General features: G+C 29.8%; 1 protein-coding gene across 1 annotated transcript in view; it reads right to left on the reverse strand.

Moving 5' to 3' along the window:
• Positions 1-2,269: 2,269 nt before the first annotated feature.
• LOC119676873 overlaps positions 2,270-15,287 on the reverse strand; it is a 23,339-nt gene continuing 10,321 nt past the window's right edge. Inside the window, exon 3 of the mRNA XM_038088131.1 lies at positions 2,270-2,462. Within this exon, the coding sequence (XP_037944059.1) occupies positions 2,270-2,462 (193 nt within the window). The remainder of the gene's footprint in view (positions 2,463-15,287) is intronic.

Below are 15,287 nucleotides of genomic sequence, written 5' to 3' on the forward strand. Positions count from 1 at the left end.
TATTTTGGTACTGCTGGTATGAAATAATTTAGCTTTTGCCAGCTTTTGATTGTCCTTTTGCGGTACAGAATTGCGAAACCTTTTGAATAAATCTTGAGGCAATGAACTTTTCGAGAACGAAATTTTTATTGTAAAATTAATCATAATAAAAAACTCATTTTTATTCCATTTATACAAACTGTGGATATTGTAGTCTTAAAAACACATACCAGAAACCATATCGATCTCTATATATAAGCCATTTACCCTACTCTCGATCAGTAAACAAAATAAAAAAATCAATTAATATTCATTTATTTGACTACTCAAAAATGGAAGCACTTCTTCCATTTTTTTTAATTTTAGGCTCTATGAATTCCAGTTTTTATTTAAAAATGTTTACTTTAAAAACTGAATATCGCAAAAACTAAGTTATTGGGTCGCTTAGAAAGCAGTTTGGTTTTTTTGCCAACAAAATCGCTTTTCTTATTAACTTCTACTGGACAACACAAGGATCAACTCTCAATTGTGATATCAACAACTGGACAAATTGACTGATTTACTTAAATAGAAAAGGGCAGAATTAAGTGATAGAAAAGATATAGATATCTACAGAGATCGTGTGAGTCCACATATAAGTTTTGTAACGTTATGAGATGAGATACACTGACACCCCCATCATTTGTAGTAAAATAATGCTGTTGCCAGAAAAAAGGCAAAGGGTGTTAAATCAGAATAAGGAAATAAAATATTTCCTTACTATAAGAAAATCAACTTTTATTTTCATTAAAAGAGTATTTAATAACTTTTCTAACCACTATAACTGAATGTGGACCCATAATGTAATGAAAAAAGTTGTTCAGAATAGTGGAATGAATAACTTTTCTAACCACTATAACTGAATGTGGACCCATAATGTAATGAAAAAAGTTGTTTAGAATAGTGGACTTCGCTTTATATTAATATAATCCTAACTAAAGAAGCACAGAAGTTCATTTTGTTCAATTTTGTTTGAAAAAGAAATTACACAGATTCACACACTTTACGGTTCAGGTTCCCTAACCTTACTTTGCGTTGCAAAATTGGCTCCAAAACCAATGACTTTCATAAGGTACGTGTCAAAATGAGCAAAGATGTCTTAATAAAAATAATAGTGGCCAAAAACTCTGAATGCTCTGGCAGACCAAATGATACTAGATATAAGGATATAGTAGAGAATTTAATCGGCAAAAGAAGAAAGCATGAACCAGAACAATCGGATTACAAAGGAGTTCTAGTTTAAAAACTGAGAAGTTTGCACAATAAAAACAACTCAATTGGGTCAATTAGGCAACAATAGTCCCATTCTTGTTAATGGTATTGACCCAATACCCAATTAAAGCATCAATGAATTGGGTTTGTTATATGAAAAAAGGCATCAAATTTTATGAGTCCATCCCATAGCTAATGTGTGCTTATGAGCAAAGTTAGAAATTGTATATACTCGTATACCGTCAAGGTCTATTCATTGGCCTTTAAACAATGTATATTTAGTCAGTAATGATCATATAGGACGGGTCATCAAATTTATTTAAATGGGGAATAGTAAAAGATAGGTATTATATAGATTATATAGATGGATATATAGATATTATATAGATGGGCAATAAATAGTATAGAGACTGTTTGCGAGGTAGTATGTTTAGATAGAAATTTGTTTTATTTGATAAATATAACTATTCTATTGTTTGCAAGTATTAAGTACCGGCTGTTAATTGTAATATTGGAATAATGAAATCAAAATGATTATCTCGCCTGATAAAAAATTCCTTATACATTTATATAAATGGATTACCGCTAAGTGTTCGAAATAAATAAATTTAAAATTTTTGGTCGGTGTTTTTTAAAGCCACTCCAGTGCCAAGTCCACACTTTCCAGTGCCTAAGTGAATATCCTTACAACCAGTGGTTTTTAGTACAGAAGTGCCAAAAATAGTGGTTTAGTTGTTGACTTCACACTGGCACACGAACTAAACGCAGGATGCGCATGTCCACTTTGAGGACGGATTTTGGCGCCATTTGTGTATTTGTCAATAGCAGCTGATAGGTGCTTCTCGTTAGAGGAATCGGTTCTCTTTGCTTTAGTAATGCTTCTATTAGTGTTGCGACAATGGAACTCTTAAGGAGTCTCTTAATTTTTCAGCTTAACTCGTCGCTGCTGTAGTCTGAGTAGTCTGAGGATTTGTGTGTATCGCTTAGTTCGGAAGGAATTTTCATGTACGAGAGGATGTTGTTGTTGCTGTGCTGCTGTTTATGTTATTGCCGTTGATGATGGTCCTTTTGGTGATGCCGCTGTTACTGTTGCTGGTGTTGCTGCTGCTGCTGCTGTTGCTGTTGCTGTTGATGTTATTAGTATTGGTAATGGTGTTTCTGTGATTGTTACTGTTACTGTAAATGGTGGTAGCTTCTTGTATATTGAGTTGTCATCATTGTCCTCGTATTTGCTTTCAACAATCGGTTAATCGGTCGTTCGGTCACGAAGTTCAACATTTTGCATCCTGTCGTATTTTTGGTATTTTTTTGTTGGGTTCAGTACTTGTTTAGCCGCGTTAATCTTTGGGTCGAAATTTTATGACACGCATACCAAAAAATAACTTTAAAACTAATAACAAATATCGAATAGACGGCTTTAAAATTGTGTGTTATGTATGAGATATACGCATACTTGGTTAATATATATTATATACATAATATGAAGAAAATGTTTGCTTGTGCTTAACAACAGTTCTTGTAAAGTCGAGTTTCCAGAAAAGTTTAGTGTACATTTAAAAAGTAAATATTATTTTTAAAAAAATTGAAATTTATTTAAATATATTGGAAAAATCCTATAAGAATTTATTTATTTAAAATATGTTAAAATCAATTTATTTGGTAAATCACCACCTCTTTTTGGTGCTAAGTTTAAATTGTGTTATCTGGTAAATGGTAAAAGTGAACATCGGAGTTGATAACTTTTGAAGCGGAGCCAAAGGACCAAAACTGCACTATGTGAATTGCAAAAGGATAGAGCAGATCTGTTGTATGACGCACATGAATACTTCATTCCACACTTTAAACTACTGGATTAAGTGTCTCTGTTCATAGAGCCTCAGAGCCTCTTGACAGTGTGTCAATGTTTATTGGCAGAAGTGCAAAATTCTTAGTATGGCTGCAATAAAATTTGCACTTTTTGTATGTACCTAACTCCTAAATTAAATATTTCTTCTGTAGGATAAACACTTTTATCATAAAAATATTTCAATTTCTTAAAAGTTTTTATTCAATCCACAAGCAAAATTGAAGCTCCTATTAATAGTGTTCATTGTTTATTATTATTTTTTTTTTTTATTAAAAACTAAATATTATTTAATTGCAAATACTTTATTTTATCAATTTTTTACTATAAATTTTTTAATAAGTTTGTTATATTCCACTGTCATCAATTCTTTTCAATGAATTAAATATAATATTTCGTGGCAGGAATTTTTTTTATTCAAAAAAATAATTAATAATAATCATCATCAGGGTACCATGACCTGAGGTACTAGTACTCTGATGATGCCTATAGATTATAGTCGAAATATCAGTTAAAATAAAATCTTTCAAAAACAAATAAATTTTTTTTACAATTTTTTTATTATTTAACTATTGACTTATTCACTAATTCGTAAAAAAATAAAATTATTATTAAAAATAAAATAAATAAAAGACTCACTTTCCTTAAAAGTTTTTTCTAATATTTTATTGTAAATTTAAATATTTAAAAATGTTTTAATGTGGAATTTACTTTCCCAGGGGTTTTAAATATTAAAAACAATTTATTTATAAAAATACTTTATAATTTTCTATAACATTTATTGCAGACTATATAATTTATTATTTTTTATTATATTATATTATATTATATTATGATATAGATTTTTTGTAGTTTTTTAAAATAATTTTTATTCTATTTTTGTATCACATTCTAAATATTTTTTTATTATATATTATGTGAAAAATCATCCCACACATACCGTAGACATACCGTAGGAAATATATTTTTCTACTAAAATTCTAGGCAAAAAAAAATTTCTTTTGCCTTCTTGTTTTTTTGAAACCACGATATATAAAGGATTAAACTGTTGGAACCCTTCAAAGCTGAGTGAAAATTAGTTTTTTTATTGCATATTAAATTAAAATTGTTTTTCTCTCGGTTCTAAGGCGACTCAATTTTGGACAAGATCTGCTATGTTACTATGATGGTAATGCTCTGTTATGCTAGCAGTCGTTTGGTCCCTAATATGTAACCTACATGTTAACAATGTCGAGAGAAATCAGAAATGATTATTCGATGTTAATTTTTCACAAATTTCCTACTAAAAACGTTTAGTTTAGTTTTCAATTTAACTATTTAAATTAACTAAAAATTTAATTTAGTTAAATTTTTTTTTAACCCTTTTTTTCATTATATACCCTAAACTTACCACGAACTTTTGTCCATTATTTTCCCCGAACTTACATCATTATGCTTAACTCCTTCAACTTCACTTACTCATAAATAAACGGCTGATTTCATGGCGTTAATCTAAAATCCTATATCAGAATCTAGAGAGTATGGAAATGTATATAGTTCCTTGTTCCTTCTCAGAATGTTGAACGAATTTACTGAAAATGTCTCACTTATTTCATTATTTTTATTGAAGACAAATTTAGAGTTCAGATTTATGCGTGAGACGTCTAGAATCCAATACAATCCACGTAAGATTGAACTCTTAGTATATATGGAGTTGAATTTATTGTATAGGTCATCTTATATTTTTGGTAAAAAAATTGAAACTATTGAATTAATTCAAGCTTTGATTTTGATTGTCTTAAAATGAAGTTAAGCTCTTCCATCGAGAACATATTTATTTTGTTGAACCTTCAGAACAATTTTAAGTTTAGAGTAATATATGTGTACACGTCATAATTTAATCGCAAAGCAGAACCAGAAGCCATATTGAAAAGGTGGTTAATTCTTAAATTTAGATTTTTTAAATCTATAAACATTAATCTTAAAAGAGTTTTACAGAATAAATTTTCCAAAAAATCAACTTCGACGCACTATAACTAACAAATCTATTTCTAAAGAATAAATCTAAAGAATATTGAATGGACAAGAAATGGATATGTGACAAGCTATTTGAATGAAATATTTCTGTTGTATATTAATTTATGACGCTTTGTATATTGACAAATATTGAGTCACCCATCTCACCCAATTGATCTGTGTCGTTTCTCGGATAAAGGAATCATCTCCATGTCTTAACAAAATAACTTATATGCGTTATTGTTGACCTATATAATTTCTACTGTAGATCTGCAAAACAGTTTAGAAAATTCATTGTCGATTTTATATAAGCTCTATATATATATATGCTATGTGCAATAAGCACATAGTAATTTAAGGTCTGAGCTCAGGCAGATTTAATAAAAAGTTGAATTTGATTAGCAAAGTTGCACAAAGATATTTGCCTTTGAATAGATTTAAATAAAAATATGTTATAAAAACCTTTCACATTTGACATCAAAGACTGTTTATTGTGATATTGAAAATTATATATATAAACCCAAAATAATCAACGCCGGGAATCATCATCAAAAGACAGTGACCATCCACAAACGACTTCATAGCCTAAATTGTCGACAAACAAGGTTATGTTGAATGTTTGGTGGTATTGGTGGGAATGTACTTGTATGTTACAAGCTACTCCAGTCTGATGCAACAGTTAATTTAATCCTCTATAGCTAACAGTTGATAGTAATAATTTGAATGAAACAGTCAAAAAAAGCGACTAGAGTTGGGCGGATTAACTAAAAAAGAATGCATCGGTTAACTTAGTACGACTACGGCGATGAAACATATCCAGCTGCTATTAAACGCTGGTTCAATGAGTTCTAGCGTGAATGTCATCTTCTCCACGAAAAATTTTATGAAAGTTGTCCAAGAACGGCTGTTATACTGGAAAATATCGATGCAGTGCGAAAAATGATCGAGAAGGACTTGCATGCTATATACCGCAAGATAGAGACATCTTTCCGCATTAGTGAGACCATCACACATTTAATTTTATATATACATTTATGCAAGGAACTAACAAAAAAAGAATTCGGCTTTATACCTATCTGCCCGAAATAAAACCACAATTCAATGTTCAGATATTCCAAAGTGAGCAGAACTCGACAAAAGTTATCCGTGGATGGCGCCGGAACCAAAACAACCGATCCTGTCGCAACCGTACTACTTGAATAAGGTAGAACAGTTAATTCTGAGTGGTACACAATGATTTGTTTTTCGGAAGTCTTCAAAGAATTTGGGAAAACCAATCAAAAAAAGGAAGGAAGTTCATCTCTCATCACGACAATGCGAGTTCCCACACATCAGCTCAAACGAGAGAGTTTCTGAGCACTTTGAGATTGAGAATGTCGAATTGACAGACCGGATTTGGCATCCAATGACTTTTTCTTATTTCCAAACATTAAGAAAAGAATGAGTGAAGAGCGTTGTTCTATACTCAAACAGGCCGTTACAACAGTCACACCCCTAGTTTTGAAGATACTGAATTTAGAGTGGAAAACTTTTTCGATAACTGGTTCAATTAAATGCGAAAACATATTGATCATCATGGTAAATTCTTAGAAAAAACAATGTTCTCAAAATCTTTGTTAAACTTAAATCCTTAGATCTCAAACTTAAACGAAGACCTTTATTAAATTTTCTATTTAGTAAGACAAATTGTGAGTCCATTTACAATTGTTTTAAATAAATTCACTTTATAATTGTAAAAACCGTTCTATGGAAACTAACTATGGAGAACACAGGATGTGAAAAATTTTCCCATCAAATTTTAATTGATTAAATATTTCAGAAGTTTTAAGCTCCAGCGATTTACTTTTGTACTCCATTTAAACGCATTTCATTAATTCTATGTGAACTATTCAATCTGCAAAAAGCGACCAAATACACAAAAACGGATATAAAACACAATTTAATAAAGCGGAAAAAGGGGAGAGGGTAGGGGAAAGGTTTCTTGCACTAAAATTTATGTGCTTCAGTATAAAGTTTATCTGTAATGTTCACCATTAAGATTGGATATGGTTTGGTTTGTACATAAAATCAGTTCATATCTTAATGCTCACATTTATATACTCTTCACTTTACATACTATATATATAATGTAAATATTCGTTTATCGTTTTTATTGCTATTTTATTATGCTTTATTTTGGTTTATTTAAAAAAGTTTCGGTACATCTTTTTTAATTTGTTGGCGTTTAGGTGCCAAGAGCTTCAAAACTTTCATGGCTGCGGTCGTTTATTAAGCGGTATCATCTAATTCGTTTGAAACTGATTACGACGTTTCCCTTGTTACTTTATCTCAGCTGTCAGTTGTCCACTGAAAAGCTAAATTATGGTTTAAATCAGTGCAAGATGGAATTATTATGTTTTAACATGAGCACCCACGAAACAGTAAGCACCGTCTTAAAATTGGCTAATATTTTCTGAGATGCAAGAATATATATTCACTCGACGGAATATCTTAAATCAGAAATGTATAAATGTTCCTCCATAATCCTTGAATTAACGTCAAGCTAACTTGATACATCTTAAATTGAAAATACATATTCAATTTCATATTTAAAACCAAATTACATTAATTTGAATATTGAATATACTTGAAAGCTCTAGTACCTCTGGTACCTCCCTTACGTTGATGATGTATACCATACTCACTTTGCAAACATTAATTAATATATAAATAAGTATCAAATAATTTATACTTTACATACTACAAATAATTTAATAAATACTTTAAATAAATTAGTATTTTATATTCACTTAAAATACAGATAAGTGGATTTCGGCACAAATATTTCGAAATGTTACTCATACGCCATGTGTTGTATTCTTTGCTGTGCTCTGCTTTATGTGTTCTAAGTACAATAAATTGATTTAAAGTTCAAGCGATAAATGAAAGCGATACAACTAAGTAAATATAGAGAAGACATAAGTGAAATTTGAGGCATTTGCCTGTAGCAATATTCATTATTTTTGCATTAATTTCAATAAAGTAGTTTGCCTTTCCCATATGTACATAATTCTTTGAAGCATATAAAAACATAAAAAGAAACCCGGTATGATTGTTAATGTAATAAATAGTGTAGTGTAATTATATCTTTAAGAAAACTAATATCTTACTAAAATTTTTACATGCCTTTTTTACGTTTAGTTGATCCATTGTACATTCTATCGCTTTAGTACTCTTTTTCAGATTAAGTAATGTTAGCTAAAGGCAGATATGTTTACAATTTAAGATAACTCCATCCCAATACTATATGCTAGACACACTAGATATATTGAGAAACTGGATGAAACTCAAATTGCCCTTAAAGTGCTATTAATCAACCTTATGAAAAACCTTCGTAAAATATATAATATCAGAGTTGTCAGAGGTTTTAGTGTACACTATCATAGAGCATATACGAAGCATAAGCAATATAAGTTAAGAACTCTCTATAGATAGTTCATGAAAATTAATCAAAACCAATATTTGCAAGTAAAATAAATAATTGGATAACAATTATTTTGGAGTGTAGATTATGTTGAAAAAATTAATGTTGGGACTTTTATGCAAGACTGTATAAATGGTGGGGAAAAAAAAAATATTGTTCATTCTAATCATTTTAAATGCGTAAAAATATTTTTTAAACATTGTGACATGCATCTCATAATAACGATGCATTCCAAAACACTTTTTTCTTTCTTGTATTTCATTTAACTATATTTATATTAATCCTCTACAGAAAAGAAACTAATTCATTTTTTTATATTTCATATTATTGAGGCCACTTATCTTTTTAATTAGCCTTTTATCTTTAATATCTGCGAAGTCGGTTCTATCTCTATCACTGAAGTCAATTAAAACATTTTTGTAAATATAGTTCTAGCCGTTAAATACAACATCATATTTCTTTAGTTTTTTTTGGAAAATAGATAAAAAAAATCGCATAAAAAATTATTTATTATTTATTATTATTATTTAATATTATTATTTATTATTAGTGACTACTGCAACTCTACTAGCTTTATATATATCTTAAAGGTTAAAAACTAGATTTTATTACAGCTTCAGTAGAGAGGAGTGTACAACTCAACTCTTGATGATATATATACAATATAACAATTGAAGTAGTCATACATTTGGAATGCTATTTTCAAGCTTCCACTTATCCACAGAAAGTAGACACCTAATAAAATATGTAAATATGTAAATATTTTTATATATTCTGTAGCTGTGGTATATAAGTATATAGAATGTGTAGCATATATCCGCTGCCGGATATACCAACCACCAGTTTAGGTTGCTTTATATTGAAAACTACTTAAAAAATCGAAATTACTTTCTAATTTAATTCTGAAGTAGCAACGTGAAAATTCAATAACATCTTTATACTTTTGCGATATATTAACATATTTTCGATCGATAAAAGCAATTTTTATTGAACATTTTTATAAAACCTCAGTTTTTATTAAATTTACTTCAGTGTTCGTTTGTTCGATTTACGTCATTTTTAATTCAATTTTAATTAATTCGCTTATTTCGCAGCGCTGAAAAATATGCTTTAAAATTTGAATGAAGAAATATGTGCATTTGCACTCGCTTTTATGCAAATGAAATTCTGCATTTCCGTTCGGAAAAGCAGTTCACACTTTTCAAATTGGAAAAACATTTTGGTAACAAATAACAAATTTGAATTTCGATTTTACGAAAATTAAAACCTAATTCGATTTGTTAAAATGCAAGCGACCATCGCAAACATTTCGACATACGTTTAACAAGTATCACATATTGGTGCTGCCCAAAATTCTAAGGATATATATTCACATGTATCTTGTAGAAAACACAAAATACAGAATAGCATACGCTATATTATTCTTCTATATAAATAATAATTCGATACATAAAACGTACGCTTCCTGTATCATCCTTTCAGTTTGGGTTATGCCATTTCATTGAAGTGGACGGAGTTAGTAATTGAATCTTATATTCTTCCTTCCAAACAAAAAAAAATAATAATAATAAATAATAGTAACCACTCGCAATTGAAATTGCTTTTTAGGTTTGTATGCTTTGTAGGCCTTGTGGGCTTTTAGGCCTTGTAGACTCTTCACTTCATGAATTGAAAAATAAACTCTGACTTGAATCTGACCTGCATTGTTTATGTTGCAAACCAAATGCTAAAAAATCTCCGCAAGAAAAATTTAGAATTTTGAAATGCCAACAACGAAACCAACGCCAAGGTTTTTATTTTTATTTTTATTTTTATTTCATATTTTTATGAAATAAGAAATATTATTGCAAAATATTTAGTACATTCACAAATTTTTGTTATTTTTCGTTTTTTGCTGTTTAGTTTAATTAGTTAATCGATTGAAGTAACAGTTGAGAAATATAATAAAAAAAAATATACTGGAAAAACATTCTACTTTAAATTAAATTAAATATGAAAAAGTCATATCAGCATAGAAAAGTTTTTATTTACGTCGAATCTGCTTTTATAAAACCAAATGAATTCTTTAACAAAAGACAATATCTGAAATAGCTAGTCTCCATAAAGATCTCTTTCTATATTACAATTTTTTTTCCGGTAGATCTTCTATAAATATTTATTACTCTACAATCGCTTACAATACTTTATTTAAATACAGTTTACTCTTCAATCTTCTGGTAGCCCGGTTAGTGCTTGAGATGTCTACACCAAGCTCCTTGCCATACCCATTCATCTCTTTCTATTCTTCCCTCTTTATAATAGGTGTTTTTTATGTGATAAATATTAACATATTAACATACTATAAAGATGTCGAGAAAATTATAATTATTTTTGATGATAAGTTTCTCTGTATAAGGGGTAATAACAGTGTCTCAACATGGCATGATATATGTCCAACAACACCTAACATTTTGTGCAACTTCCAGGTTAACATGGCCCACCTATAATTAAAATAGATCCTCAGAACTCATTAAAAGAGACCGCGTGAACACTGCAAGATTTACAGCAGTTCTTACTGATCGTTGGTATGTAGGAGCTTACGCAGAGAAACCGCGCAATTACCATAATTCTCACTGCAGAAGTTAAGAAAATCCGCAGGAGAAAGAAACCATAATACATTTTCTCTGTGAATGTCCCATTTTAACGTTCAGAAGATATAGGTTCTTAGGAAGATACTTCTTTGACAGTTTAACAGACTGTTCATCGGTGAAGATGAAAGACCTATTAATATTAACCTAAATTCGGCGGAATGGAATTTAGTCTCTACTCTTATATACTAGGGTTCTTGCGAGGAATGTGGTGGTAAAATCGCTAATTGGATTACATGGAAGTTATCTAATGGCCTGCCACTTCAACCAACCAATCGGACATTTTAGTGTGACTTTGTATAGCACGTAGTTGTTCCCTAAACTCAGTACATTTTGTTTGCTTTTATGATGCTTTTAAGTCTGTCATGTAGATATATCCTTAGTTATTTTAAGGATTGGTAAATGGATTTAGGATTGATGTTCACTCGTGAATTGCATAAATTTCTTTACGTTAACATTTATCTTTCACTCGAAGATTCTCCATTCGAGACCGGTTTGCCCGTAAAAAATATTATGTGAAGTATCGGACCCAACATACTCTCATGAAAAACTCTAGCACTGAAAGGATAAAGCATCGATTACTTAGACAAGGGTTTAAACAAATGAATATGATATACTGCAAGAAAACACTATGATGTGAAATTCTATTAAAAACTTTATAGATATTGAGAAATAAAATAATGAAGTCTTGTTTTTTCTTAAATCCATGTTATTGTATATATACTATTCGATTATGTTATAAAAGTATTGTGCTTATACATAATTATATTCCGTTTTCGAAAACAGAAAGAGTATGAAGCATCCATTTGTTAATTTAAAGTAAATATTAATTAGTCCGTTTTCAATCATAGAGCAACTTTGAAATTGTGAATTCAGTGTAAAATCCCTCTTTGAACTGGGATATCGTACTTAGTCTTCTATCTAAACGAATCTTTTTTTGCTTCTCTCAATTATTTTTAATATTAATACTTTAGATTTATATTATTGAAGAATCGAAACACTGGGAGTTGCATTACAAAAAGCCAAGCTCTCTGTTTGGGAAACTCTGTTCTTATTATTATTATGTTGAGGCTAGTTAAGTCACTGCAATTGAACACTTTTACTCTCTATTAACTGCGAGGTTTCTTCATAACCCCTCTCTACGCTTTGACTGGATTATGGTTTATCACTTCATCTAACTAAGTAATAATTGACTTCAGATCTGTATACCTCCCCGGGGAACCTGTAACTATTCTAAGATTCTAATGCTAAAGAAAATTAATTACAATAAAATATTTTATTGTTATTTAAAAAAATAATATATAGGAAGTTTGATTTTAACACTTTGCTAAATATATACTCTCTTGGAAGCAGGACGATATTGTCGGTTATAGTATTTCGTATTCTCAAAAAAAAATCTTTAAAGATACATAATAAAATTTAATTTTAAATTAAAATGTTATTTTAATGTAAAAGTATATTTACTAAATAAAAAAGTTCTACATTTTTATTTAATGTTCTAAAAATAATTAATTAATACTCGTCATTTGAAGTAAAAGGTTAAAGGTCGGATAAGTAAATGAACGAAATAAATAATATAATGTATATATATATTGACATTTTTTAATAAATTATTATATATTAATTTAAGTAACAATGGGGGTCACTTTTGACAAACGGTTCAATTGGCTTAAACATTTGAAATACAAATGGAATAGCTGCTCTAAGATTCTACGTTTATTAAATCCGCTATTTAATAATTATCACTTCAACTTTAAAAACAGAAAGTTATTTTATACGCAAGTAATTAGACCAGCACTACTGTACGGATGTGTTACATATAGCAAAGCCTCAAATACTACCATAAAGCAATTACAGACTGTTTAAGATTCCATGGTATATTAGATCAACAGACATACATAGAGATCTTAGGATTGACTCAGTGAAAAAATATATCAGAGACAGAACTCTAAAATTATTCAAGTTGATAAGCTAGTTAACCCTGCCCTAACAATCCTCAAGTCCACTTCTGGACTCTCAGGAAGATATGCTGATTTAAGGTCCGTCATCAACTAAAAGACAAATACATGATATGATTTCTTACCCTAGTTAAAGCCTAGTGTGGAATAGTGATAAGCCCCCAAGCCATTATAGAGTAAAAGTGCGTAATAGCACTAACCCAAGATGAAGAATCAAGAAGAAGAACAATGGAAAAAAAAATTTGAATTAAATTTCAGATAATTGAAATTTGTGAGATTATGCATTAGAGGGTTAATGTCCTTTTGACAATTAATCATACTTTGGTATCTTATCTTCGCAAAAAAATGAGAGAAATGCTTTCATATATGAAAATGTAGCACATTACTATTATAGCTTTTAAGATCATTATTAAAATAAATTATATAAAAAAATGAAAAATGCATCATATGAGAAATATTTAATTTACTGTTGCCTCGTCATAGACATATGTGAATAAATATTTATGTATGAGCTGAAATAGTTTTATAATTAAATAAGATTCAAAAGCATATCAATATAGCGAAAAAAAGGCTTCAACTAGCGGAAATCACATTATTTTTTACTATTTTTCAAACATAACTTCTTCGTAATATTTTGCATGCATAATTTTCCAAGCATTAGAGTCCTTTTTAATCTCGGCATGCATTCCGTCTACTCTCATTCACATGGCATATTAAATACAGTACAGTACGAGTGGAACGTTCGTGTTCACATGTGCATGTGCATGTGCATGTGCATATGTAACATTAAACTGCATTTAAGGAGGCAGCCAAAGGAAAAGCACCAAAGCAACTTCCTTCATATAAATTTCATTAAATTTGCCAACCTTTTTTATGTATTTTATATATGGTAAGAGTAGAGTAAGCACTGCAGATACAAACACCGTTGCTGCACATTTGTTCGCTTGTTCGTTTAGTCGTCTGTTCTTCTGCTTCTTCTTGGGCGTTGAAATTGAAAAAATATTAGGGTTGGGCAAGAAACGAGGACTTGTCAAACAAACTTTCATATGCTGCTGTAGGTTTGTGGTTGCAAAGTGCAACTAACTTGGCTTAAATGTAATTTTTCACAACATCTTCCATAAAGGAGCTTAATATTTCTGTGTGGGAAAGGTTTTGTTCCTCAGGCAATTTCGTGGTTTAGTTTGCCCATGTATGGACTTAAGAGTATGCTTTATGGCACACCAAGGCTAGTGTTTCACCCATTTGGTCTCTAGTACTGCAGCAGCGGTGCTACTCGTACCATTTCAACCATCAGTTTCATAATGATCATGATTATGATTATGATTACGAATACGAATACGAATACTCGTATATGATTACTCGCATAATACTGAAAAGGAGTAAAAATAACAGCGACAACTGTTGTCAGTTGGGATTGTTTATGAATTTTGATACAAAGGATAATAAAAGCAAGAATTGAAATATAATGCAAGTTTCAATTTTAGTGACATTATGAAATAATCCTTGCTGGACATCTGTTAATATTTTTGTGTTTATGTATCTGAAGTACAATATATTTTTGTTTTTGTTTATTGCAATGGTGTTTTAAAATATATACTCGTATCTTTGCAGATTAACTGCAACAAAGGTCAAACGAGAAAAGCTATTCATCAATTTTGACATCAAGTTTTGTTATTCCCAAAAGAAATCAGGTCAGTTATTTTAATTCAATCAGGAAGAAATTTTTTAATATTCTTAATTGCATTTGTTTATTCGGTTTGACAATAATCGTTGTAGGAACTCTATTTCAAACAAAGAAGGATATTTTGCTGAACCTAAGCTTCAGTTTCCGAAATATTAGCTAAATGGAATAAGCCATTTCTCAGTCATTTTGTATAATTTGAAAATAAATTATGGAACCAAATCTGTTGAATTCAGCAGTTGATCTATTTTTCTGAATAACTGAGTTATCGTAAAAAATAATATTGTTTTTTATGTAAATGCAATTTTTTTTTTTAATATTACAATTTAAGCAGTCTACAAGCATCACAGAGTATTGATCTGGCTTTACGGATAATCAATGAAAAATTTCTTTACCGATAAAACAGGTTTTATCCAATTTGAAACACGCTCATCAGCAGAACTTTTCGATTCCATTACTGTTTTATATCCAGAGTTGAGTATGTATCTAC

Source organism: Teleopsis dalmanni, chromosome 2 (assembly GCF_002237135.1).
Source record: "Teleopsis dalmanni isolate 2A chromosome 2, ASM223713v2, whole genome shotgun sequence".
NCBI classification, from domain to species: Eukaryota; Metazoa; Arthropoda; class Insecta; order Diptera; family Diopsidae; genus Teleopsis; species Teleopsis dalmanni.